The sequence below is a fragment of the Peromyscus leucopus genome, chromosome 4 (genome assembly GCF_004664715.2).
Source record: "Peromyscus leucopus breed LL Stock chromosome 4, UCI_PerLeu_2.1, whole genome shotgun sequence".
Classification (NCBI taxonomy): Eukaryota; Metazoa; Chordata; class Mammalia; order Rodentia; family Cricetidae; genus Peromyscus; species Peromyscus leucopus.
This window is the reverse complement of record NC_051066.1, coordinates 122,499,224-122,526,240: the sequence shown is the minus strand read 5'-3', so window position 1 is coordinate 122,526,240 and position 27,017 is coordinate 122,499,224. Positions and strand designations below refer to the sequence as shown.

Here is a 27,017-nt window from a genome sequence, read left to right as displayed (position 1 = left end):
CCCAAAATATGTCACCTGCTTCCTGAGGTGTGTAAAGAAAAGGTGAATTTTTGAGTCTTTTCTACAGCCCATAGGTTGAACATAAGGATGCACCTCTCCCAAGGGCCACTAGACACTGAAATGAGACACTTTGCTGTCTCCCCTCAAACCATTCAGACCAGAGTCATCCCATCCTCACCCGTGCTTTCTGCCATGCCCTCCCCACTCTTGATTCCCATCACCTGTCCTCCACTCTGGGAGCTGTTTCCTACCACCTCTTCAGAGCCATCCCTGACCTGTTACGACCTCTTTCCTCCCTGACACTAAGTAATTTGCCTTGCTGTACAAATGTGTCTTTCTAACAGTGTTCTGTCTGGTGAGGGTGGGTTAGCTGGGTCTCATGCCCTGGTTACAGAAGCACACAGATTGGATGCTCAGTGAAAATTCTGAATTCGTCAGGGGGATGGATATTCAGAGCCTCTTTTGTACTAAGCAAGCACTCCACCACTGGGCTGCCCCCACCCCTGCCCCAGTACACATTACTTGAATAAATACTTGAATGAGGGTAGATTTGGGTTTTGAAATGGCAGTTGTTTTAGATAAGACTTTCTAAGCAGATTGCAATCGTGTGTTGAAATTTCACATACAGGCCATGTACACATGTAATATTTTACCATCTCCAGATTCAGCCCCTTTTGCCATTCTTAGTGCATAATAGGACATATAGACTTAGGTTTGTAGAAGAGAGTATATTCCTGGAGCAGGACCCTCACTTCATGGGTGGCATTTTTATCCATCCTTGACCTGAGCTCTTTGATTCCCATCTCCCAGGATCACCCATGACATTCTGAGTGTTGAGCCCTGAACAGAGAACAGAGCCATGCTGCTCTGTTCATGGAACCAGAGCCCTAAACACAGCACATCTCTCTTCTGCTTTCCTTACGTCATTGTCCCCACTAACACCCAGATGTGTGCCTTTCACAGCAACTCCCCCAGGAGTAAGAGAGGAAATCTGTGAGCCCCCACTTTGTTGTCTTTTTCAGCAACCCCAAGAGCTAACCTGGGAGCTAGCTGTGTGATGAGATGGGGATCACCCCGATAGACTAAGGGGTATTAGTGTCAGCACTGGGACAGGATTCTTCAGAGGAGCATGTGACACCTCTCTGACATTCTGAAACATGACTTCCTTTCCCTTTACGATTGGTCACTGGAGTGTCAGAGGCTGGTGGCCTTAAAGATGGCTAGCTTTGGGCTTGTTTGTGTCACTAATAAGTTGCTGCAAGTGTTAGGAAACTTCAGGACAGGGACATGAAGTGACTGGCATGGCACACACCCCAATATCAGGAGGCAGCCTTCCCCTGAAGCTGGTCTGAATGTCATGTCCACACTTGGAAAATGTAGAGAAAGGCTGAGCAATACAGCTTCCAAAGGATAAAAAAAATGCAACCTGCAGAATGCCTTTTCCAAACTCCAGTTGAAATGCTCAGCAGTCAACCATCATAGAACCTGAGTAAGGAGAGGAAGGGGAAGGGGAGGGGGGCAGAGGGAGAGAATGGAGAAAGAGAGTGAAGAGGGAGATTAAAATGGGGGAATTGTTGTTTTTTGGTATTCCTTGCAGTCAGCATGGCCTGTGTGTAGAGTCAGCTTAGACATGTATACCCAGGTTTACGTTGCAGATTGGTTTTTGTAGCCCCCAACCTTGCATGAGATCCTGAACTTGACCCATGTATTCTGGAATTCATGATCTTCACAGAGAGCAGGGAAAGTTAGAAACTCTGGACTCATCCCAGTTCTAGCATAGTAGGTAAGGAAGCACTTGACATTTTCCTATCAGTAATGTAGTTTGGTTGCTGCAAAGCCTAACCAGGGCTTCTCCTAGCTCGGCCACAGCAATGTTCCTTGCACAGAACCTATGAGCCCACACTGAGGGAGCAAGAACAGGCCCTGCATGATTCCCATGCCTCTCTTGCGTGGGAGTCCTGGGCAGAGGATTCCTAGGTAGGCGTCCATGAATCCGATCACATCCTTATCTTACCTCTAAGACAACTGAAGCTGCAAGTCGGAGCCCTCATTTGTGCCCCTCATCTGTGCCCCTCGTCTTTGGAGGGAAAGGGCCAGAACCAAACCTAGGCCTCTCACCAGAAGCAAATACCTTTCTTCCTTCACACTGCTGCTATTCTAAAATATCAAATAATAACCTGACTAAAGTTGGAAGCAATGGGTTGGAGTCCCAGCAGAGTCTGCAAGGTGTATTGATTATAAGTGCTGGAGACCTCCCAGTGGAGTATTAATAACTCATGAAATTTGTATGTAAAGTAGTAGGAGTAGTTTGTGAAGGATGCTCCGATACAGCCAGGCATAGCAGCTGTAGTCCCAGCAGTTGGCAAGTAGAGGCAGGAGGATGGCAAATTCCAGGCCAAGCTAGGCTACATAGTAAGACCTCACTGGCAGAGAGGGGCAGTATACAAATACAAAAGGGGTTTCTGCTTAGTAATTTGAAAGTTCTCTGAGTTAAGTGACCAAAGAGAAAACTGCTCCTTTGGAAGTATTTGTATTATATTAGTGAGGTAGTTATTTAGAACAGAATTAAAATTTTTGTGTTTGTTGAAGTACTTTTAGGAGAGCAAAGAGCAGTGCCTAGTATTAAAATGGGTGTCGGATTTATGGCTCAGTGCCTTGTCAGCCACGTGCATGTGCCTGAGAAGGGTCTTGCAGTCAGTTTGATGTCTACTGGCTTTTTTCCCCTGAGGCTCTAGGGATAATAAGTGTCAGACAATATTGCTTCAATCCGCCCTTGCTCGTAGTTCTAATACGTTCAGTATTGGATCTGATCCTCAGGGTAAAGTGTTTATTGTGTAAACATGAGGATGTGAGTTCAGATCCCCAGTACCCACCTAAAAGCTGGACACAGCAGCGTGGTTCTGTAATCCCAGTGTGTGATGGGGACACAGAGACAAACAGATCTGAGGGCTCACTGGCCTACCAATGCAGGCAAAGTAGCAAGTTTTAGGTCTCAAAAATTATTATTAAGAGCAATCAAGACATTTGACAAGATCTCTGCTCTCCACACATAGGTTCATATACTCTTATGCATGCATGTACTATCACTCACTCATGTACACATCTGCATGCATACATACACCACACACAAACAAACCAGGGCTGTATTTTTGCTAAGACTACCAAACAAGTGATTTGGGGCATTCATGCGTTCTTGTCTGTTCAAAGCACTGTCTGAGCTGGGGTCATATTTGCTTTCTTTTTGTTATGGTGTTTAACATGCTCAGGCTTGGACCCAAGTTAGCTGTATTTGATGTCTCTTAGTCCTATCGAAACCCTGATAGATGTTTGTCTAAATGACAACACCCAGTTTAATGCCAGTTAACACTGCTGGAGGAGCATGGAGAGTGTGTGTGTGTGTGACATGACAGTCTAGGGCCTGAATGTCAAGACTGGGAACCTTTTGTGAAGGATCATTTCCTCCTTCAGTATCCAATTCTGGAAGTACTGTGGTTCTCTCTGTTGTCTGTAGCTCTGTGATACAAGAGCAGACCATAAATACTCACAGAGTGGGAGAATCCCCAAACTTGATGACTGCCCCCTGTGAGAACAGTCCTGGACCTCCTCCTAAGAGCCCAGGTCTCTGTCATGACAGGGACCAGCCTCTTGACAGTTGGATGGTGTCACTCAGGATGTGGGTGATGGACAGCCACCTGGGATCTGTGTGCAGCAGTTCTTCTGTAGGTTTGATTGTGAGTTTGATTAACAAGGTTCCTTTCCAGATAAGTCTTCTATGGAGAATCTAGCAAAGGAACACACATTTCTGTGTTGTTCACCGTTGTTTCCAGCTCTGTATGGGGATGTGTTGGACACAGTGGGGCCTTTCAGGAAACAGCAGGAAGATACTAGGCAGAGTGTGACAGGTCTTTAGAAGGACGTGTCTGCTCTAACCCAGGCCCACAAGCAGACTGTACTGAAAGGGGGGAGCATGAATTGAACGTTGACAGTGGGCCACAGCAGTCTGAAGGCTCAGGTGGTTGTCAGCCATAAGTTTAGCTCAGCTCTTTGAGTAATTTGTCACGCCTGGCTCAGCCCCTGCTGGGCCAGCACGTGCCAGCTTAGTGTGAGAGGGCCTGTTCGCCAGACGGCCACTCAGGCCTAACGTCCTGCTGTTCCCCCGGACCTGCGGCTCGCTGGGGCCATACACGGAGGGCCGCTCTGTGGTGACAGCCAAGAGCTGTGCAGAATGAGCATGCTCATAATGAGACGTGAATGGCATTAGTGGGTCCCTCTAGAATTGGGCCTGAGCAGGCGCCTCTCGCTGAGGAAGTTTGGCAGCCTGTTCATTAAGGCAAGTCACCAGGAGTTCAGCCCACAGCCCAGGAGCCAGCTCTGGAGCATGCTGCCCAGGCCTGGGGCTGTTGTGACCATCCATAGAAAAAATCATAAATCTTCAGAGGGGCCACTTTTGAAAGCTTCCAATACATTTTCTTCAGCAAAGAGTTGTGTAGAGCAAACTTAAAGGAAAATTCTAGCATGAAGCAGATCCTGATATTACTGTCTTCAGTGTGCACAGGTCATGTATCTGCAGCTTGGTTTAGTAACCCCCAGCTCTTGTGACTATTGAATGCTTGAAATAGATGGAGTGGAGCAGAGAAGTGCAGTTGTTCCTTTTGCATTTCAGTTCATGAACATTTCAATTTTGATAGTCACAAGTGGCTACCAGTGACTCAGCACTGCTCCAGAATGACTCTGGTCCCCTCACGGCATGACACCATTCCCTGAAGACACCAGAGGAGAGAGCCTACATCCAGAAATCAGTATCAGGACCTTGCCAAAAGAAAATAAGAGTGTCTCCAGTCTTAAAACAAGATGTAGAGAAGCTACTTGGAAGGGTGTAATTGTTCCCAACTTACATTTTCCAAGTGGACAACTTGAAAAGATTGTTTTAAGATATACAGAATCATGTTTCTTCTTTGCATCCCCAGATAACTAACCAATGGGGATCTACATTCCCTGGGTTTTGTGTTCATGAAGAAATAGCATAATTTTTAAAATAGTCAAAACACATCCTTTAACTTTTGCATCTATAATGAGGAAGGACAAAATGAGACATCATGCCAGCTCCCTGAGTGTTAATTCCTAAAGTTCTATGTATAGCGCCTCCATTCATTGTCAGATCATTCTGACGTTTCCTGTTATTGGGAGTGCATGATTCTTCACCTTCAGAGGAAACAGAAGCTCACACAAAAGGGAAGATTTGCTTTCTGCCCTGTGAAAGGCTGCCACAGGCGGGGGTCCTATTAAGGCAGCTGGAAAGTTGCTTCGGCCTGTTCCGCTTGTAAGTTTTATTGGTGACTGGTTTTTGATTACACATTTGAATGTTGTGTGTTCCAGGCTGCAGCTTTAATTAGAAGGCGATGGTTTCTCTCTTTCTTTTTTTGCTATTGCACTGTTCACCATTTGCTACATCCTCCATATCCATTCTTATTTTCTAATGCTCATCACTTACCCTGGTCCAAGGCTCTGATGCTCTTGCAGAATATAACTCCTGGCCTTCTCTTTCCAATAACTTGCCTTTTCTTACTTTTGTTGAAAGTGTTCACCGCCGTAGAACCAGCTCTTACTTGAAGTATCAGTTCCCTGTGTCGTTAGACTAAGAGTTCTCATTGACCCAGATTGGGAGTGAAGATAAAGGCTGTCTGTCACATTATGCCATTGCTATGGTGTCACAATCACCCGCCTCTCTTATTCTTGTTTAAGTCAGCCTTAGATGTAATACAGTGCTTTGATAGACTCTTGTAACTTTTGGTGCACGTATTTCTTAATGATATTACTGTTGGATATAATTGAAGCCCAAAAGAAATCTAGGCCTTAAAACTAGTGTCTCACTATTATGTGTGACAAATATCTAACTTTCTGGCAAAAAGCTAAAGAGTTTCCAAGATGCATTTTCATACGGGACGAGGAAAGCCTAGTAACTAACTGCATTTAGAACAAATTGCTAGTCGTTCCACGTGCCAATTGCACGTGCGTTTGTCTCCTTAACCAATTACTGCAGCTACGAAGAGCGAGCTCTGTATCTGGAAGCAATAATTCAGAACCACCGGGAAGTCATGACATTTGAGGATTTCGCAGCTCAAGTCTTTTCTCCCTCTCCCAGCTACTCTCTCAGTGGAACGGGTGAGTGTCTACATTATTCTCCTCCCTCCTGCTTATGATGTGTTTGAGTAGCAGATGTACACCTGTTTTTCACAGATAAATGCTTGCAAATTTAAGAAGAACATTCACCCTCTGAATCAACTAATGAATTTCAAAAGGAATGATGACATTCATTTTAATTTGTTTTGTATCCGAGCTGTTCGCTGTGTTTCTTTCTTCAGCTATCCTGTTAACCCTCGAATCTAGCAAGGTTAATGAACTTTTTCTCAATAATGTGCTCCGGTTCATTCAGGAGTGTGGGTTTCTTGCTGAGCTGGGAATATGTTGTTTAAAAGCGATGCCCAAATCACTGCGTACTTATCAAAAAAAGAGTTCTCACAGTTGAAGCCGTTGCTACTAATGCTAAATGGGGATTATGCCGCTGAGATACGAGGGTCAGGGATTAATGCCAGAGACATGGAAGGACAGTGTCCCCAGGCCCATCATTACAGAGTGCCGCGTGCACGCTGCTCTCTGGAGTGGTTGGTGTCATGCGGACAAGCCACCGACCAGAGCAGCACCTGGTGTGGAGCCTTTAGAAAGTAGCTTATAATGGCTTTCATTTTGAAAGCCAGTGGAAGTGCAGAATTTTCCATGTTTTTTTTTTTTTTTTACTATTTTATATAATATTATCAATTTGAAAAAATATGTGCTGCCACTTAAATTGTTGATATGATTACTATGGCTTTTTTGTCAAAGAATAAAATTATTACTTGTAAATTTCTGCATGTTGTTACAGATTAATTGCCTGTCAGAGAGTAAGTGGGATATTTAGTCTCCGCATGTTGAAATTCTCAATGAGGGGCTTCCTTCACCTTTCCTGGTTCAGCATAGCTATAAGTATGCTTAATAGATTTCTAGCTCGTGCTAATTGCTTCTGAACACAGCTTTGCTTCTCCTGTGCTGACTTGTTAACAAATATCTTACACACAAAGTGAAAAAAAAATCAAATTCAGTGAAATAAATCACTTACAAATAAAATCAGCCATGCGGCATTGTTTAACATCGCTGGCTTCAGTCCGTGCCTCTTGGAGCTTTGTTGGGAGATAAGAGAGGCAGGCACTTGCATGGGGAGCCAGGAGCAGCAGGCAGAAGGCTTGGGAGATAAGCAAGCTGGCCGAGGTGCGGAGCTCCATTTACATAATCACGACTCTGCTTCCTGGTGAGGCGAGAGAAACACAGGGATGGCCTCTATTGATCTTTGTTGAACTGGGATACTGAGCAACATGAGAAAAGCTTATAACTTAAAGCTTTGATTAATGTTTCTTACATTAAAAAAGTAGAACAGCTGTGAATTGAATTCTTTTATACACTCTGCCAGCGTTCTATCTAAGACAAAAAAAAATCTGTTTTAAGGGAAATGAAGATTTCATATCCAGTCTGGCTATCGCTTTGAAAATGTGTCTAATTTTTCAGTGAAAAAACACCAGGACTCCACAGCAACACAGCAAGCTAGTGCTTCAGAGCTCTATTCAGCCTCTTCTCATCCTTTGCAGGCACTGGGACTTGGTTTTTCAGTGCAGGCTTTTGTTTTTGTTTTTAACTTTTAAGAAAACATTTCATTTCTTAAAAAAAAAAAAAAGAAAAATATGAAATAATAAATATTTAAATTTCTTAACTTTTATTTTTAAGGTTGGTGATTATCACTGAAACAATGATAGGTGTTATTTTATATGTATATTTTACCCTCTGTATAAATAAAGTTCACAATTATTCAAACCAGTTCAGATTCAGTTCCTAGGTAACAGCTTAAGTGAGCATTTGGGTTTGTGTGACCACTTGGGGGAGGGTGGTTATTAGGGTTTTTGGAGAATGTCTTTAAAAAAATTACTTAATAAAATTTCTGATAGCTTGTCAGGACAGGTATTAGAATTTTTATGGAGCAAGAAACCTGATATAGACACCAAAACAAATGGGGTTTGTCCTTCTTTCAGATCAACATCAGCCTCATATTTCATGGAGTTTACAGCTTCTCTCTGCCCTTCCCAGTGCTTGGGAAAGAACTAAAAATGAAGTCTATTTGAACTACAATGTGGGGGCAGTACAGTGGTGGACGGGGTTCATCACCCAGTACACAGGCACCTTCTCAGAGCTGTGTTCTTCCTGGCTTGTGCGCAGGCACAGAATCCCTCCTCCTGCTTCTGCTTTCACAGAGGAGAACAATTTTCACTTATTCACAGTGCTTTTTATTTTCTTGGGACAAGCACAGTCAAACCCAGATGAGCCCAGCCCAGCCAACTTACACTCAGAGACTGAGGTGAAGCCTGCTCTTCCAAGCAACAAACCAACTGGAAAAATTGACCCTGAACTGCTTAAGCTCCCACAGTGCACACAGGCCCTAGTCAGACTCTCTGTGGCCATCAATGTCATCAAAGCAGAGCCTTGGGCTCCTTATATCCATACGCACAGATTTCCCTAGGCTTTGTTTGTATCCTCCCAACAAGGGGCTTTTTCTTTCAGGAGGACACCTGAACTGTATAATATAGCACAACATGCCGCCGTGCACCACCACCACCCCACCCCCCCCCCCCCACCCCCCACCCCCACCCCGCCCAGAGAGAAGGAAATGTGCCAGGTGAGCCTGGCCAGAGACACTGCTAATGGGAAATGTCTGTGCCTCTCACACTCCCTAGCCACGGAGTCCTGGGGGCCAGAGCACCCAAATATGTGCACTTCTGTCCATGATGCACCATGAGATCCGAATAGGGACACAGGTCCTAATATATAAGTTCAACTTCTGTCAAGGGCCTTTAAAAGAGGGTTCATCTCCCAATCAGAAATGCTATTTTAAAGCAGCCCGCCCCTTGTATCTGTTGTATCTATTGCTTGAATTAATAGTACTCTGTATGAAAGGTATTTGGATGGCTTTTTCACCCAGCCCTGCCTGTGGTTTGCCTTGTGATCCCTTACCTTATTGACAAGTAGTAAATAATCTAAAAGATAGCCGATATTAACATATATGTTTTATGCATGTATATTTATATTCACTTAACCCACACAGCTATGGGAACAGAGAGAGGACTAAGTTTATGTTTTCATGTTATCAAGGAAGGGGGCCAGCAGAGAGGCCTGTAAAGAGTTAACTGGAATGGGCACCCTCGAGTGCTGGGGAGGGACTGATGTAATCACTGCAGCTCACAGCCAAGTGCATCTGTTCACCATGAGGTCATTCTTCTGCATGCTAATGACTTGGAGAATCCAGTCTGATGTTTGACATTATCCAAAGGGATATAGTGTAAATCTTTACCTTTGGGAACTGCTCTTACTGAACAAAAAGGGGGAAAGAAACTTGTTTGAAATTGCATGGGAGTTTCCTTGTTACTGTTTTCTCTTTGTTTGTTTGTATTTTGGTTGTTGTTTGGGGGTTTTTGTTGTTGTTTCGGTCTTTGCTTGTTTTGTTTTGTTTTTCCTGGAGTTGCTCTAAAGATTATGTCTGGACCTTAAAATCTGCATCTGTTGATAAATGAATCCCAAAATAACTATTGTGGTCACATACAGTAGGTATGTCTCCTGTAATATCTAACTTTCAGAATTGGTACCTTGGTCAGAAGTTGGTGAGAGTATGTTTTTATTCTGAGGAATGCCTAAACCAAGTTCAAGATTTGTTCTCAGTGTCTCTGGATTGGCTGGTGTTTACTTGAGATGCCAACACTGTTTATGGCTCCTGCCCACTTCAATATTGCTATGGAGGGCCAGCAGAGGGAGCACAGGTCTTTGTTTATTTGTTAGCCTCAAAAACAACCCTTCATTTCTCCAAGACAGGGTCAGCAGTACTTTCTCCTTGATGACAGGTGGGTTTGTAAAGGCTCCAGGATATAAAAGTGGGAGAAAATGTGTCACCCCGATTTTGATCCACTATCTGCTACTTGAATGTAGGTCATATTTGGGGCTTAAACCAGATTAGTCTGGGTCAGTCTTAAGATGCTGCCACCATCCAAAGCTGCAAACTTTCTTCTTTCTCAGATGTGTCTGGATGGCCTCTTGGAAAGGAATACTGTGTTCATCTGTCTCATATAATAGATTTTTGTCATCCTTTTCTGCTATTCAGTACAACTTTAGACATTGCACTGGAAGACTCTGATCTGGTGCTATCAGGTCCACTTGATGGCAGCCAATGAAATGAATTCACAGAGCTGCAGACAGCACATCCTGTCACACCTCGGCCCCAAAGGGAACCTGGCATGTGGATGCTGCACTAGTTCTGTAGGTCCTTGGCCCATGCCCTAACGAGTGAAGCTCCAGCAGCTTCCATGCCTGTGTGCTCACTATCATTCTGCATTCAGATCCTGGAAGGAATATTTTGCTGGGCAGTTAATAATCAAGTTAGCCTCCAGAAACAGACAGGTAAACCCCAACTCTGATCCAACAAGCTTTTCACGTTGATCGAAAGGGTAATCCTCCTATATATTCCATTCAGTCAGTATTCATTCTTTTTCTCCTTCTCCCTTCCTCCATCCCTGTTAAAATGGTCTTAGTAAGGCTTAGATTGATAGCACAGTTTATGCTTCTTATGTATTTAGCTTTATCATAGCTTAGGGAAACCAGCAAAGAACATCGTAGAATGTGGAGGTAGTGGGGACTTCAGGGAATATCAGGTCTAGCCTCGCCTTAATAGCTTTGACTGCGATGAAGCATAAATCATGAATGAACAACCAGAGAATGCAGACCAGTTGGACAACAGAGCCCTCACCTCCCATTCCACACATGGAAATGTCATCCGAGTGCCTACCCTGTGCTGATGGTCCCATAAGTCAAGCAGTGGTGGTTTGCTGTTGATACTAAAGCCCCGAATTAAACGTGAGAATTACATGTAAAGAACTAGAAGTTTTCCTGAGACGTAAATTCTCTTATGTCATTGCCAACTCAAGAGCTGACAACCAGCCCAACTTACACCTTCAGCACACTTGACTGCCCCTGGCCAAAATGTTGCCATGTGTCCCACAGATAGGTAACTACTCTCACCCCAACAATCCCATCTGGCACCAGCCCAGACCCCTTCCACACAGCCAGCTCAATGCTCACCCTTTTGCTTTTGTTTTGTAATTTGTAGATATATTCTTGAAAAAGTAAGAAGATATTGATAGAAAGTTCCTAACCACTCTTAATATCATCACTCTGACCCAGCTTGGCTCCTCAGAGAAACCAGTGTATTTCCAGTGTGGTCAACTTATGATGGGTTTATGTAACTTGCAAGTACAGGAGCATCTGCATTTCTGTCTCCATTTTTTTTAGCATGCATAACTCTGTAGTGTGTGTGTGCATATGTGTGTTGCATGCAAGCATTTGTTCAAAGTGGGCTATGAATTCTTTAAAGAATAATTCATGCCATCTCTGTCTTACAACACATGCGACAGGGATAAAATAGTAAGCAGACAGAAAGAAGTCAGGCTGTTGCTTTAAGTGGTACAGGTGTGTCTCTAGACCACAGATGTGTTGGGTCTGATGCAAGATGCAGAACAAACACCTATAATTACATTTTATCTGCCTTCTCCCTTCTCAATCTCTTAGGAAAAGTGGGTCAGTAACGAGCAATATGGTCAAAGCCTGGTGTTGGGAGAGAGGGAGGCCAGGAGCCAGGTTAATCCCCAGGCTGGATAGTGCCGTTCTGAATAACTGAAACTCGATTCTGGGTGCTTTTGTAAGTGGTGCTGAGGGTTTTAGAGAGAACTCTCCATGGCCCTGCTTGGCACCATACTTTGCTTTGTGCTTATTCATCCCTATATGCTTTTAACACTCTGTTACTCTCCTCCTGTTGCTCTGGGAGACAAGCAGAGGTGAAACATATTTTTCCATTTGGTCAGCTAGAAAGTGATGCTGCAGCCTGTCAAATGCGACATCTCTGAGATGGCTCTGCCTTCCACAGGCTGCTCCACTGAGCAGACCTGTGAAGGGTACTTAAGGAAACACACAAGGTTCTGGGAACCTTTAGAAGGCCTGGATCTCTTCCTTTGTGGAGAACAAAGTCTTAAGGGAGAAAAGGATATATGTGTGAAGGATCTGTGTCCAAAAGGTGGGGGAGGGTGGGAATCCTAGATGAGTAATAGCAGAATGTGAGTACAAGTGAAAACGACCCTGCTCGCCAGTGACTTGGGCCACTTAAGCTGAGACTCCCCTGAGATAGAGTGCCATCTGTCTTGTGATCCTGGAGCTTGGGAACAGGGGCTTGCCTCCTGTGTCCTACGCCATCCACTAATCATCCAGCGTTTACCTTTGCAACACTGGTTAACACTAGGATCCCTGAGAACGAAAAGCCCTTCCACAAGACCAGTGTGACTGAGCAGACTGAGGAGGAGCAGAGAGAATGCTGCCTCTCAGACACTCCTGGTCCCTCCAGACCCTGGCCAGTGCTGAGACTTGAGTCCATGGCTTCAGAGAATGGAAGGGAGCTGATGCATCGGACTTGTCTAGAATGTGCCTGTGGAAGCACCTCGGAGTGTCTGTTTCCTGTAAGATCCTGTAGTTGGTCAGTCCCACTTTCCTGGCCTTCCAAGGTTTTATGTGCAGGTGGCATCTCTTTCCTGCCTAACTGCTAATTATGACTCAGGGGACACTAAAGCAGTTACCAAGGGATGGCCAGCAGGTACCAAGAATCTTTCTCAGGCAGAGTTTGGGGAATGAGTCTTAATTAAAGCTTATTTAAAATAACCTTTAGCGTTTGAGTGAGACAAGCCCAGGGTTTGGGACACCCAGGCTCACATTCTTTGTGAATGGCAATTGTGGCATCCGTGCCAGTCTGGCCTCGCAGGTGATCCATGTGCAGCCTTAGCAGCTGGGGCTTCCTGGAAGACTCAGTGATTTTGCTCGGATTTTCACTTAGCAAAGAGCAAACTCAAGCAAGGCCAAATGAAGCTCTTGTACTGGCATTGGAGTCTGCTGTTGGATAGAAGGAGTGTTTTATGCTGTCCTTTCCAGGTAACACTCGGGGCGGGGGCGGGGGCGGGGGGCAGACCTATAAATTTTTTCTTAAAGCCTCACAAAAGACTGAATGGAAAAAATCTTTTGAAAATGGGAAACATGCCAGTCAGTATTGCAAGAGGATGGATAGATAGGAGGAAGGGAGGGAAGGAAAAAGAACTGTCAGCATTAATATGGCCAACATTGAATTCTTGGTGTAGAAGAAGGTTCACAGCATTATGGTAGAGAAAGAATAACCAAAAGCCTATTTTCTCACCACTTAAAGAATATAAAAATGATAAAATTCCAGATGACTTCCACCTACCTGTTCCCCCACCCCCTAGACACCAGGTGGAGGCCACAATGAGGTACTGAAATTCTGGCCAGCTTAGAATCCTGGTGGTACCCACACCTCTCCTGCAGCTCAGCCAATCAGTAGGACAACAGTGTCATTTCCCCAGAGCATCTCACAAACCCCACAGGATAGGGTCTTCAGACAGTCACTCCATACCCATGAGTGTCCTAAGGCCTTACTAGGAGAGGCCCTACCGTCCTCAGGCTGTCTCCCAGATAGGGGAGAAATAACGCCATCAGGAGCTCCTTGGTGCTATGCAAAAAAGCCAGTGTGTGTGTGTGTGTGTGTGTGTGTGTGTGTGTGTGTGTGTGTGTGTAGGGGTGCTGAGAAGAAACTATCCCAGTAAAACAGGTCAGCAGAGGCCTCACTGGGAATGTGACACCGAGGAAAACTCTGGAAGGACCTAGGGCAATGGGCCCCATGTAGAAGCCAGGCAGGGAGTAGCGGGGGGGGGGGGGGGAGCACCCTCACTGTAGGAGCTTTCTTGACACTTCAGGAAGCAGTGAGGGTGAGGGGCTGGGGCTGGGAAGAACAGAAGCATGAGTAAATGAAGATTCAAAAAGTCAGAGCCACCCTGCAGATACAGGGGAAGCCTTTGGCCCATAATCTAGGGAGACAGACAGCTAATGGAGAAGCAGGGTGACAAGATATGATCATAGTTTGAAGGGCTCAGTCTGGCTTCTGTGGAGAGACTGTACATTGGAAGCAAGGATAAGTTAGATAAGACCTCATTCATTCTGTCTTCACCTGCCCCACAGGAGATTTTTCTCCCTAAATCGTGAAGTCATTCTTGTGTTGCTTTTGGAATGGGGAATATAGAGTGCTTTTCAGACTACTTTCTGTCCTGTTTTACCTTGGGAGGAACTATAACTCAGTGGTAAACACTTGACCACCATGCACAAGACCCTGGCTTTAGTCTCCAATACTACAAAGGAAAAAGAAAAAAACTTAACAACAACAACAAAAAAGGTTGTATTGAGATATAATTCACATATCATGCCAGTCATCCAAAAAAAAAAAAAGTATACATTTAATACTTTCAGCATTTTCACAGCTATCTCCATGGTCAAATTCTAGAATATTTCATTTCCCCTAGAAATAAAATAAAATCTCCTCATGGTCAATCTTCATTCCTTCCACAAAGTCTACCCTGAGTCTTGTGAAACCACTGATCCACTTCCATTTCTCTGCATCTTCCTATCCTGGACATTTCATATGAATAGAACCAGACAATAGGGAGACTTGGCTTCCTTCACCTAGCATGTTTTCAAAGTTCATTCATGCTATAGCATTCGTTGTGTTTTTAAAAATTACCTGATTGGCATGTTTATACTTTGATAATTTCATTCTTGTGTACATTAAAATATCATATCCACCCTGACTCCCCCTTTCCAACTTCATGTCTTCTTTTTATATCCCACTAAGCTCAATTAGTGATGCCCATGTGTACATGGGTATAGGACCATTCACTGAAGCATGGGAAATCTACCATTGTCTATGCTCTAAAAGAAGAATGATCCTTCCTCCTTACTGGAGGCTTTTAAAATTGCCAAACAGTTCATTCATCAGTTGATGGACATTTGGGCTGTCGAGAACAGCAGTACTCTATTAGCCATGCACTGTGGAGCCAGGTTGAGAAGGCCGTCAGCCTCCCTTATGGCTACGGTGCAGCCAAAACCTTGCCATCCACATGCTTTGAGATATTGAGGAGGCCTGGACACCTTTCTAAACTGTGGCTAACCATTCAGTTGGCACTGAACTATTAATTTTAAATGTGTAACTTAGTCATAGCTCCTAAGTTCACATAATAGTTGGACAAAAGGAAAAACGCCAGCAAAGGTTTTTCTTAATGTCCCCACTGCTCGCAAAGGCCCTACGCAAGTGTGCCTGCCCACATTGTACAATGCGGGTGCTTTCTTCTTTCCTCTATGCTTGTTGGTCCAGCTGTCCTGGCTTTCTGCTTCAGAACCAAAGTTGATGGGCAAGACCAACAACCAAACACTGGAAGCCAAGCCCAGTGCCAGGGCTGGAGCCAGAACATAGCCACTGCTGCTGGACTGGAAATACTGGAAGCCACTCTTGGCCATTTGGAGATGTTAATTAGGCTGGCAAATCCCCACTGGTCTTGGGTTGCCAGTGTTGAGTTGCGTGTGCAGGCTTTCCCATCCACTGCCTGCACCTGTTCCCCTCCTCAGAGCCATTCCAAGGGGTCTGAATACTCCCCCCACACACACACACACCCCGTCAGTTCTCTGATCCCCCTCTGCCTGCCTTCCTGCTGGGAGAATAGTTAGCACTTGCCTAAAGCTGGAACCCCAGTCCAGTCTTTCTCCCTTACCCATGCCAACTCTCAAAATCATTCTCTTTCCTAATTATCATGAACCAGTTAATCATTTTCATACTAACTGTTCAGTAACAAGGATGTGGGGAGAGGCAGCCACGTTTCTTGTCTCCCTGGCCCAAATTTACCCCAGGTGCTAGTGCTGGGCAGCCGGCTTTCCTCCAACATAGGAAGCTTTGCTTCAGACTCCACTCCTTTGCAGCTGGAGGAAACATACCCTATAAAAGACCCACAGATTCTCAACTAGCATCTCTAGGCAGAGCTGCAGAGAATGCAAATCTCCAGCCTTATTTGTTATTTCCTGAGTGAAAAAGGAAAGTCCTTGTTGATATCCTTGTTGATATCAAAGAAGTCATACAACACCAAAAAGTAAGACACTTCTCTAAAAATGGCCTCTGGATTTTGCAGGCTTAAACTTTTGTATATGAGCTGCCAGTTGGCCAAAACAATGCCATTTGGTGTCTGAGTTAGACTGTGAAAGCGTCTCCCCAGGAGTCTCTCCAGCTGCTCCTACAAGAAAAGGAGGTGACTGCTGATTTTCCAACACCACTAATGTCCAAACATGCCTTCTTATTCAAGACACACTGTAACCCTGCAGTACAATGTCCTAAGTCACCCTGGAACCTCTCAGGACCCTTCTTCTTTCCTAACTTGGCCTCTCCCTTCGGATGCCACAGAAATGTGTGTGTCTGTATATTTGTGTGCTCTACCTCCCCCACCATCCACTAAGGCCCCAAAAGCAAGGGTGGGTTTTGTCTGCTGTATCCATTGCTACATCCTGTAACGGTACTTAAAACACATCTAGCGTCCAGTGGATGAAAAGAAAGATGGGGCGGGGGGGATTACGCTTTGTGCCTCTTTTCCTCCCAGGCATCATGTGCCTCCCAGTCTCTTCTCATCCCTTATCTCCAAGCTCAGTGTCCTCTCTTCTAGGCTCTTCGAATAGTGTGAGGTAGCTGATGCTCTGTGCTGACCCTGGGGGTTGTACTAAGAGGCAGCCTGCTCCTTCGCCCCAGCAACTGGGCCCTCACCCTTCAAGAGTACTGCCTGTATGTCAAGAGCAGGTGACATCTGAGCCCTATGGAATAATCAAGGCAGCCTCCAACTGCCTCTGCCTCTGCATCTCCTTAACTCAACCATGGATTGGCAGTTACCGAGATGCTCTTTGTGGGCCGGCCCACCACACCAGGCTGTGTCTGGGGACCCTCAGGAGAGGAGCAAACCAGTCCTCATCAGCAATTACAAACAAGTCCTCCATTGTTAATACGCCATCTGCTTTCTGGGTTTCTCCCAATCAAGGGCCTGTATGCATAGCGTAACCAGGGCCAAGGGGGCTGCAGGAGAGTGAGACCAAGGAGCCCCTTCCTAAAGAGCCTTTTCACGCATAGGAGTGCATCAGGAACAGGGCACTCTGAAAGCCTGAGGTTCTTCCAAACTCAAGGTAGACCCAAGCATACAGAGAGGGATGTGGCTCCTCCATTGGGTGAAATGGAGCGCTGCAATATGGCAGCACATTGAGAGAAATATGAAATCTAGATAATTACATTATCATCTAAGGATAATTACATTATCATCTGTTATCCACAGACAGTCTGGACAGAGCCTCTCATGCCCCTCACATGGAGAGGTACCCAAGTTCATAGTAGGACAAAGAAGTGCCACTTGGTCATCCAGGGCTTGTCATGGATCCTGGCTTCCACCCCAAATACTCTGTCGGGGGCTGAGTTTGCATCAGTAGGAGAATGTAACTTCATAGAAGTACACACACTTCCTTCAGAGAGAATGTCGAAATTGTGTTAGAAAGGCCCTGGCAGATGGAGTCAGCAGAAAGTCTAAGCTTGTAATTGTGGCAGTGTGCACAGCGGTTTGTGTCACTACTAAATGTCCAGCTTCAATAGGCATCTAACTATATGGAATTCAGGAGAAATTGTGGGGAGCGCAAGGTTGGGGTAGAAGCAAAAACAGGGGGCATGTGCTGTGGAAAACGTAGGAAGTAAGATGGGGTGGAAGGAGTGATGGGGACCTGTCCTAAGGAATAGGAAGCTGAGATCTTCCCTCAGGTCTGTATGCTTCTGAGGACTCATCTGCAAATACGGCACCACCTGGTATTCGGTCCCATCAAGTGGGTATTCCAGTGAACTTTGAGGAATGATACACAAGGCCTGAGAAATAGGGGTAGCTGGGGGATACATGTGTTATCAGCAGTGTGTTCGTTATCAAGCTGCAGCTGTGGAGGTGCTAGCCTTCCATTCACTGGATTTTTATCTTCTCTTTCTTCAGATTAAAGTACATAACGGTCTCATTATGACACTTGAGCAAGGTAAGACACTTTGGTGTCCTTCCCCCCCCCCCCCCGTCCCGCCCCTCCCCCACTCCACCCCTCCCCCGCCCATGCACAAGCCCAACTCTGCTTGGGGGAGGGGTATTGGTTGACTGACACTTTAATGCCCACTCACCTTCCTAGGCCTCAGCCTTGCCCGCCTCCTGTCTTCTCCCCAGGGGCCCTGCCCACTCTCCTGTCCCTACATGTCTGTGCTGCCCGTGGAGCCCAGCTTTGCCTGCCTTTCTTCTGCCAGTACACCTGCCATCATGGAAAATGTCTTTGTCGCCTCCCCTTTGTGTGGGGGGCTGCAGGGAGCCATGGGCACAGGGCCGCCCCCCCCCCCTTTTTTTTTTTTGTCGGGCAAGCCTGGAGAAGGAGGATGTTGAGATGAGCCGATAAGATGAAGCACGTGCTGGGCTGACCTTTGACTGCTTGCCTTAGCAGAGGCCTCCAAAGGCCTCCGCACGGGGAGGGCAGGTCACCCAGGAGGGCTGCTGAATAGAGCAGCTGGGAGAAGAGATGCAGACAAAAGTGCAGAGGGCGGCGAACCCCAGGATCTACGGTCTAGGACGGACAGACGCAGAGAAGAAGCTGAGATGGCAGGTGTGACCTCCCTGCCTGACCTTCCTGTCCTGAGTCTGGGATCCTGGCCCAGCACAGATAGATAGCTTAGACGGATGGCAGCCACCACTGCAGGACTGGGAAAGGACTGCTTCTCAGGTCGGAGAGCCCTGGATAGTGACTCTGGTAATGCCACACAAAAGAGAAAGAGCTGTCATTTATTAGCTGCATTCCTATGGTGCTCCCAACACAAATAGAAGTAACTCACCCAGGACTCCTCTGTAACCCAGCAGGCTGCCACACCTGCTGGCTAGATGAGCCACTGGCCACCACAGTGAGTCAGTCCTCTAGCCCAGTTCCCCTGCCTCTTCTTCTCAGCCATGGCTTTGGACTGGTCCCAGCAGTGTCCCAAAGGTGACAGCATCTACAGAGCACAAATGCTGTACTCGGGAAGGCTAAACAGGATTGAGAAGTCCCTTCCCAGTAGGAGTTTAGGGGCAAAGATCTATATTTTCAGCCCCCTGTCCCAGGTCCTCCTGCACCTGCCCTAGCAGGGGTAAAATAGAGCCCTTTGAATAAGCCCTAGCTTCATCTCCAGCAGAAGCTGGGCTGGGCCAGCACTGCCAGCAGCTTGCAAGTATAGTCACTGTGTCAAGAAGGCAGCCCTCATCCTTTGTGCCCATCTATGCATTCTGCAGCTGCTGCCTCCCCATCCATCATGGGGTGCAGTGGGCATAGGGGAGCCGTTGCAGGATGAAGGTGCACCAGCAGAAAGTTGAGGACTGAAGGAATGCTTGGGTCATGGTTCCACTGGATGCTGGTGTGGCTTTGCTCTCTGCCCTTGGCTAATAGGGCCTATGCCTTTAGGAGTACAAACCCCTTGCTTGCAGAGCTTTGGAATGATGGCTCAGGCTTATTGAGTGAGACAGCTGGCGCTATTCTGTCCATCTGCAGGAGCTCAAGCTGTGACCCTCTGTCCTCCTTGCTCTCACTCGTATAAGGGGATCAGCATATAGCTAAAACATTTGCTTCTGACCAAACATTAGCCGTGCCTTTGCCTAATATCTTTAAGCATGTATTGACTTGCTTTATTTTTTTCTTTTTTGGCTTCTTAATCCTAACTGATCTGACCAGAATGGGTGGCATTTCAAACCAGAATACTCTCTGAGGTTCAGTCAGATTTGTTTTTCCCTACTGCCCTTTACCCCTGATCAAATGTTCCTGCCCACTCCTAACAACTAGGGCATGGAGATATGTCCATAAAAACCTGATCCTTGGGGAGCTAGAGAGATGGCTCAGCAGTAAAGCACTCTGACTTCTCTTCCAGAGGACCCAGGTTCAAATCCCAGCACCCACATGGCAGCTCACAACTGTCTGTAACTCCAGTCCCAGGGGATCTCACACCCTCTTCTGGCCTCTGCAGGCTCCAAGTGGCACACATGCATATATATAAGCAAAACAAATACATGTTTAAAAACCACACTGATCTTTGGAAGGCCAGGTCTAGCTGTGCTCCCTTTGTTTAAAGCAACCGAGTTTTGTGTTTTTGATGGGCTGGGACTTAGGGCTTTGTGCATGCTAAGCAAGGGTTCACCCACTGAGCTACCCCACCCTTAGTAGCCTGTTTTTGAAGAGGAAAACAATAGGAGAGGGGCCCAGAGCTCTCTTTCTGCTAACCTCACTGACCCTAGAAGGGAGGGAGGTAAAAGCTTGTCCTTGGAATCTCAAAGTGAAAAACCATAGAGTGCATAGGACAGTGTCTCCACAGGTCCAGGGGACTTGCAAGTACTGTACCAATTTCAGAAGCTCTTCCCCAGAGGATAAGGCAAGGTCAGAAGACATATTAAAAAATAAACAACCATAAATAAGAAAACTGTAGACAAAATAACCCAAATAAATTCATTTCAAACACCAGTAATGACTGTTCAAAGACCATAGTTCCAGAGGAGAAGCCCATAGGGAAGAGGCTCCAGAAGTGCTGCTTTTGAGGTTTGTTCTAGGCAGAAGCCACTCAGGGAAGCTTAGAGCATTTAAAAATATATTACAAGGGGAAGGGTGATGAAATGATCCTCTCATTTGAAGAGTGGCCCTCCGAGACCAACCAACGCCGCAACAGTGGCCGGGTGTTGCAGCAGGCATTCCTGTATCCCTCTGAGTCCCAGACAGCCACCCTGGGGAAGGGAGGAGTGCAGATCTGTGAGTTTTAATTCTATCCCTTGTTCCCTCTAGTGCTAAATAGCTGCATGCTCATCTGGACTCATTCAGACAAGCAATTTAGGCCTGACCTCTCGTCTCAGGCCCTTTAGGGAATAACTGAGTAGTAACTCATGTGAAATATCAATATGTAAACAGGCAGGGATCCCAGTAACACAGCATCGGCACAGACGCTGCCCAGGGCTCCTTCATGGCTTTCACTCCATTGTGCTGCGATCTGATGCCTTTCTCTTCATTCTTTACTTCTGTACTATCCAGAATACAAAAAGGCTGGTTTTATTTCAGAGATTCACAGATTTGTAATTTCTTTTATGTTATGGAAAAATCCAGGGCAAAGACTAAGGGGAATGACATTTCTTTGACGATGCATTCAACAAACATCCTTGCAAAACACACTGTGGGGCAGGAAGGACATCAAACCCTCTTCCCAATGAGCAAGCTCCCTGGTCTCCGAGCACCCTATGTACTTCTTTCAGTGTGTGGACGGAGCTTCTCTTTGACCGCCATGGCTTGCCCTGCTTCCTTTGCAGGGCTCTTGACCTCCAGCCTGAGTATGGATCCCAAGAAAATCCTCCATGTAGAAGAGACAGGCAAGACTCTCCTGCTCTCCCCAGAACCCTCAAATCCAGACTCCAGGAAACTGCCACTGTGCCAGCAAGCCTTCCCATTGCTTGGCCCCCGAGGTCGGATGTGATCTAGTTTGTATGGAACTTTCAAACAAGACTGTGTTCCTCTTGTCCTGGAACCTCATAAACCTTGGGCTTCAGAAGAAGAAAAGAAGTTGCTGTCAACCAGGAACAAGCCTACGATCATGTGGGCAATGGAGTTGTCTGGAGCTTCCAGGAAGAACAACACAGTTGTGAAAGGTTCGGGCGGGATCCGTGGAGCAGGGGCAGAGGGCACTTGTCTGTATCCCCGAGTTGTTTTCTTGTCATTATATACCCAAGCTTGCTTCCCAAAGGGGCTGACAAAACAATTGTGTAATTGTTGGAAGAATTTCCTCCATAATGATTTTGCTAATCTTTATGTTAGGGTTTACAGTTTAATTCAAACTTTTCATCATCAAAATTTCATCATCATGGAAACTGGCTGTCCCCAGGGTCTTTTCCCACAGGAAGTTTCACCTCCATCATCAAGCCTTTCTCCACCTGGTACCTGAGGCCCACTGACTAAGATTCTCCTGGCAACACAATTCTGCCAGATCTTGACAGTGATGTTTCACATAGAGTGATCAGAAATGTCTAGATACAGGCCTATCCACAGGAGAGCAGTAAGCAGATGACTAGCAACCCTGTGCAGGCCAACTTAGCCCAGCCCAGCCCAGCCCAGTTTAGCACTGCCTAGCCCATCCCAGCCCAACCCTGCCCAGCCCAGCTAAGCCCTGCCCAACCCTGCCCAGCCCAGTTTAGCACTGCCCAGCCCTGCCCAGCCCAACCCTGCCAGCCCAGCTAAGCCCTGCCAACCCGCCAGCCCAGTTAGCACTGCCCAGCCCAGCCCAGCCCTGCCCAGCCAAGCTCAGAGCAGCCCTTCCCAACCCTGCCCAGCCCAGTTTAGCACTGCCCAGCCCAGCTAAGCCCTGCCCAGATCAACCCTGCTCAGCCCAGTTCAGCCCAGCCCAGCACCATCTACATCAACACACAAGATTAGTGCCTGCTCCAGCCCCAGGGCTGACCAGCACCCACATCCTGTCCAGTGCCCTCAAAAGTTCACTTGTGGTCTTCTTCCTACCTGTTGCTCAGAGACCAAGGCAGAGCCTTGAAAACAGCTCTTGTCACTTAAGTTTTAGGGTAACAGATTCCAAACAATAGATTTGGATCAAATATAGTGTGTGTGTGTGTGTGTGTGTGTATTACATACATATGTATATGTATGAGTTATATACATGTATATACATACATACAAGAGTTGTGTGTGTAAGTGTGTGTGTGTGTGTTACATATGTATATGTATGAGTTATATACATGTATATACATACATACATGTGTGTGTGTGTGTGTGTGTGTGTGTGTGTGTGTGTGTGTGTGTGTGTAAATTAACCTATCTGGCTCCAAGGAGAGTATGTTGTGCCTATTAGGGATGGGAGGGAGGAAAGGAATTAAATGTGTCTCTTCCTGGACATCTTGGACCTTGAACCCAGCAACTAAGAGTCTGCTCACAGACCTCTGTCCCCGCTCCCCACCCTCTGCCCTGGCACTGTCTCAGAGCTCCAGTGTTGCTTCGTTCCCTGCTCTGCCTCAAAGCGAAACACAGAAATTGCAGCAGAGGCCATCCCTTGCTGCATGGTCCTGCCACCTGAGGCCACTTCCCAGTGCACGTGTCTAGGTGACCCCGTCGCCCAGAGCAGGAAAGCAGCTGTAGAATGTAGCCTCCAGGGGCGCTCAGGCATGAGAAGGGAAGCCCTGGATGTGGCCACCTCTCTGCCTTCCTCTGCCCTTTCTTCTCACACATTACTCCTAGCCTGCTTGGTCATTCCTCTGAGCCTGCTTCTCTACCTCCTCAGTGGCCATTCTCCCAGAGAAGCCAGCTTTCTCCATCTACTGCAGAGCCGATTTGGCCGCTATTGACTTTGGCAGAGAAAGAGGCAGAGCCAGAAGCCAGACTCAGTCTTGAAGTGAGTGGGAATTCTGAGAACGACACTCTAGGAGTACCTTCCAGCTGCAGGGAGAATCCACCCACCTGCTTTGAAGGGAACTGTGCAGCCTCCATCCCAGGCCCACAGACAGAAGCACCTGCAGAGCTGCCTGCAGTTCATGAACAGGCTAGGACATTGCAAAGCAGAAGGAAACCCCTGATCCCTATGTGCTGTTTTCTAGGGGCCCAGCACACTCATTGGGAGCTTAATGATGATAGAAGGGAAATGAGATGCCACGATATTTCCCATTGTGTTAGTGATACCTTGACTCTTATCCCATCCACCATGTGTGTGTGTGCATGTGTGTGTGTGTGCGCGCGCGCGCGCTCACGGGTGTATGTGCATGCACATGTGTATGTGAAAGAGACAGAGAAAGACAGAGAGATTTGAGCTTTCTGGTCTGGTTGCCCAGTATTGTTCAGACTTCTATTGTGGATCTGCTGTTTCACTGTTTACAAAGTTCCCAGTCCTGACTCCTGTAGAAAGCACACCCCACCCCAAGTCCTGGGCGTTAGAGGCCCTGTAGCACTCTTTCAGCGAGTAGCTTCTGCAAGAGCGCTTATCTTAAGGCTCCTTAAACCCTTTTTGTGGAATTCTTGTCATTTTGGAAGTCTTCTATTTTTGTTTCCCAATGGTAACAGAACCCAGGGCCACAGCCCAGGCCCCAGAGGTCCTTTTTAACTCCCCCAGCCTTCTGATCATTTGTTTCCAGAAGCCAACACTTCCAGACTTGGAGTGAGGAATTCAATTGGAGGTCCCAAATAACTTGACCTTGTTGTAACCTAATGATTTTGCCAGCCCCATGCCATGGGTGACAGCAGCAGCTTGTGTCTGTTTTACTCTTTCAGCCCACGGGCCTTAGATTGTAAGAGCTCCGTTAGAGACTTAGACTGGGGAGTGGGGACTCTGACAGCCATGTTTGGTTGGACTTAGCACTTCTTGTTATTTGGGGTGGAAAATTGAAATGATCAAGTTTGCCGTTTCTTTTTTCAGTTGGAAAAGCAAATATTGTGTTTTCATAATAAATGTCTTTTAGCAAAATTGCTAAGGGTCACTCATCCGGTAGAGACCCTCCAGAGAGCCACTCATCGCATTAGTATTAGTAGGTCAGACATCTGTAATAAAAGGGGCCCTAATTACCCTGAAGTGTGCTAAGACTCCCTGGGCTCCTGCAGGGCCTGGCCAGTGCCCTTCTCGGCATGCTGATTTCCGGAGTTCCATACAGAGGGAAACTGATGTTTATAGTCTTGTTGATTAGACCTTTATGCTTTAAAAAATAGTAATCCTACAAAATTATGACTTTTTAAAAATAGCCAGACCTTCAGCAGATAGGAGAAAAGAAATTTAGCCTGGTGAGTGACTTGACAAGTTTGCAACTCTTGAGAGCCCCGGGGATCGACTCGGATTCTGTGATGTTGCTGATTAGTAGGACCTTTAGCCTTATACAGGAGGTCACACAGCTCCAGTGAGCCATGCAAATCCTGTCTTCCCGACTGTCCTCAGGTGTCACTTCCTTATCGCCACTAAGGTGTGGTGGAGGTTTGATGGACCCTCGAAACCTTTTAGTGTATCTTATGTGTAGCTGTGTTCCTCCACACCTACTGAGGGGGGGTCACGTCTAAGGGAAACTTGTCCTTTATTTGCACCCAATGTCTATGTATATGACTTACACAGTAAGCAAACATTTTCTTAGTTTCAGGTCTACAATGTGGAGTATGTGTAAATAGGGGGGAAATTGATAGAGATGATAAATTAAGTTATAGCATGTCATTTGATTGTTTTGAGGTCTCTTGTTATTTAACTTTTCAATGCTGCACATTTAGGTTGTTCTGAGATGGGGGAGACCTCCAGGTCTGCCTCATCTTGGCAGGAGTGTACGTGTGCACTAGGACACACTCCACACAGGCAGCCATGCTGGGAAAACACTTCGCTCCTTAATGGTGCCACTCAACTCCAGTTCGCTCTTTTTCGTTCTGATTTCCTGGGATGATTTGATGAGTTAGAAGCACAGCATCTAGGTGCTGCATGTTTCTGACATTCTTGTAGTGTGTAGGAAAATAAAAGTTTATCCCAACAGCTAATAAAAAGTTGATTTGCATTTTTTATTGAACAAAGTTATTCAAAAGCATTTTGTAAACCAAAGCCAACAGGTGTTCAACTAGTACCACTCAGAAAGCTTACACATACTCAGGTAAAAATCAGCCTCATGGTTCATAGTATGAAATGCTAATATTTAGCCACCAGGGAACCTGCAGCCTATGATGATCACAGGGTAAACTTCTGCATATGTGATTCCTCAAGACTCTGGTCTCCAGCTGGGAGCATCATCCATGTCCTCCATCCATCGTCTCACCTAATTAAAACCACCCCTGTCTGTTTTTACAGCGGGTATTGAGCCTCATAGTGACCTTTGCCCCCTGCTTTGTCATTCCTAGGCAGCCCCCTGTTCTAAGCTAGAGTCCCTGCCCCTAAGGAGCAAGGTATATTTGAGAACTTTGTTATTAGGTGACAGACAGCATGTAATTCGGCCTCCTTCTAGTGGGGCTGAAGCTAGGTACTGATATTTTCTGCCTCAGGACTCCAGTAATCACATTACAACCTAGCCTGTGGTCTCTGAGAACATAGTGGGCTACTCCATGTTCCATACAACAGTGAATTCTCAGGATGCTGAACAACCGAATTTGTAAAGCATTCACTTGTTCCTTTAGCAAATGCAGTACTTGCAGAATGTGTTGATGTCCTGAGAAAGGGTCTAGGGAGTCAAGTGCAAAGAGGAGCCTGAATTGACCTGGCTTCAAACTGATAATCAAGAGCTGGTATATGTAGCTCCTTCTAGAAACAACTCTAGTGCCGTGAGCCAGAAGCAGTACTTCACCACCTTCTGCTTCATTTGGGCATTTCTAAGGAGGATTCAAAATCCTGCCTCATTTCCTCCCAGGGTCAAACTAAAGCATCTGCCTCCCTTGTAGCTACCCAGAAGGTGATGGATGCCCAGAAATCGATTGGGGAGCTAGAGCAGCTCTGCTGATGGTATTCTAGGCAGCCCCATGTGTCTGTGGCGCTGGGTGGCCCACTGCTCTACAGCTGCTCCTTGGAGCTGAGTCCCTCCCTCTTGCTAACCGTTCAGCTCAGCAGATGGCCTTCCAGGACCCACAGGGAGCTTTCCTCTGGGGTCATATTGGGATACTTTGCAGATATGGAAATGAGCACTTGAAACGCAAAGACTGTTGTCACTGTTGTCTCATAAAGAAGGTTACTTTCATATTTATAGCAAAAAGGTGGGGAGGGGTTGGTTCTGGGCACCATGTTCCCTGTGAGAGATTGGGTCGTCTTCAGAAATCCTCATCAATACCCTCAGACCATATCATAAAGAATCCAGCTTCCAATGAAAAGGATCACTAAGAAGAATGCAATTGTAGGGGTTTGGTTTGGGGATTTTTGTCTGTTTTGTTGTTGTTGTTTAGTATTCCAGGGGAAATGCCTGTTTCCTCCAGTGGAGTATCTTCTAATGAGAAGA

At 46.3% G+C, this 27,017-nt stretch overlaps 1 protein-coding gene across 2 annotated transcripts in view; it reads left to right on the top strand.

Annotated features, from left to right (window-relative positions):
- Ralgapa2 (Ral GTPase activating protein catalytic subunit alpha 2) overlaps positions 1–21,861 on the top strand; it is a 273,441-nt gene extending 251,580 nt beyond the window's left edge. For both annotated transcript variants that reach the window (XM_037205268.1, XM_028881854.2), the window contains 3 exons: positions 6,041–6,162; positions 18,051–18,090; positions 21,399–21,861. In XM_037205268.1, coding sequence (XP_037061163.1) covers positions 6,041–6,162; positions 18,051–18,055 — 127 coding nt within the window. In that variant the 3' untranslated portion in view covers positions 18,056–18,090; positions 21,399–21,861. The remainder of the gene's footprint in view (positions 1–6,040; positions 6,163–18,050; positions 18,091–21,398) is intronic.
- The last annotated feature ends 5,156 nt before the right edge of the window (positions 21,862–27,017 follow it).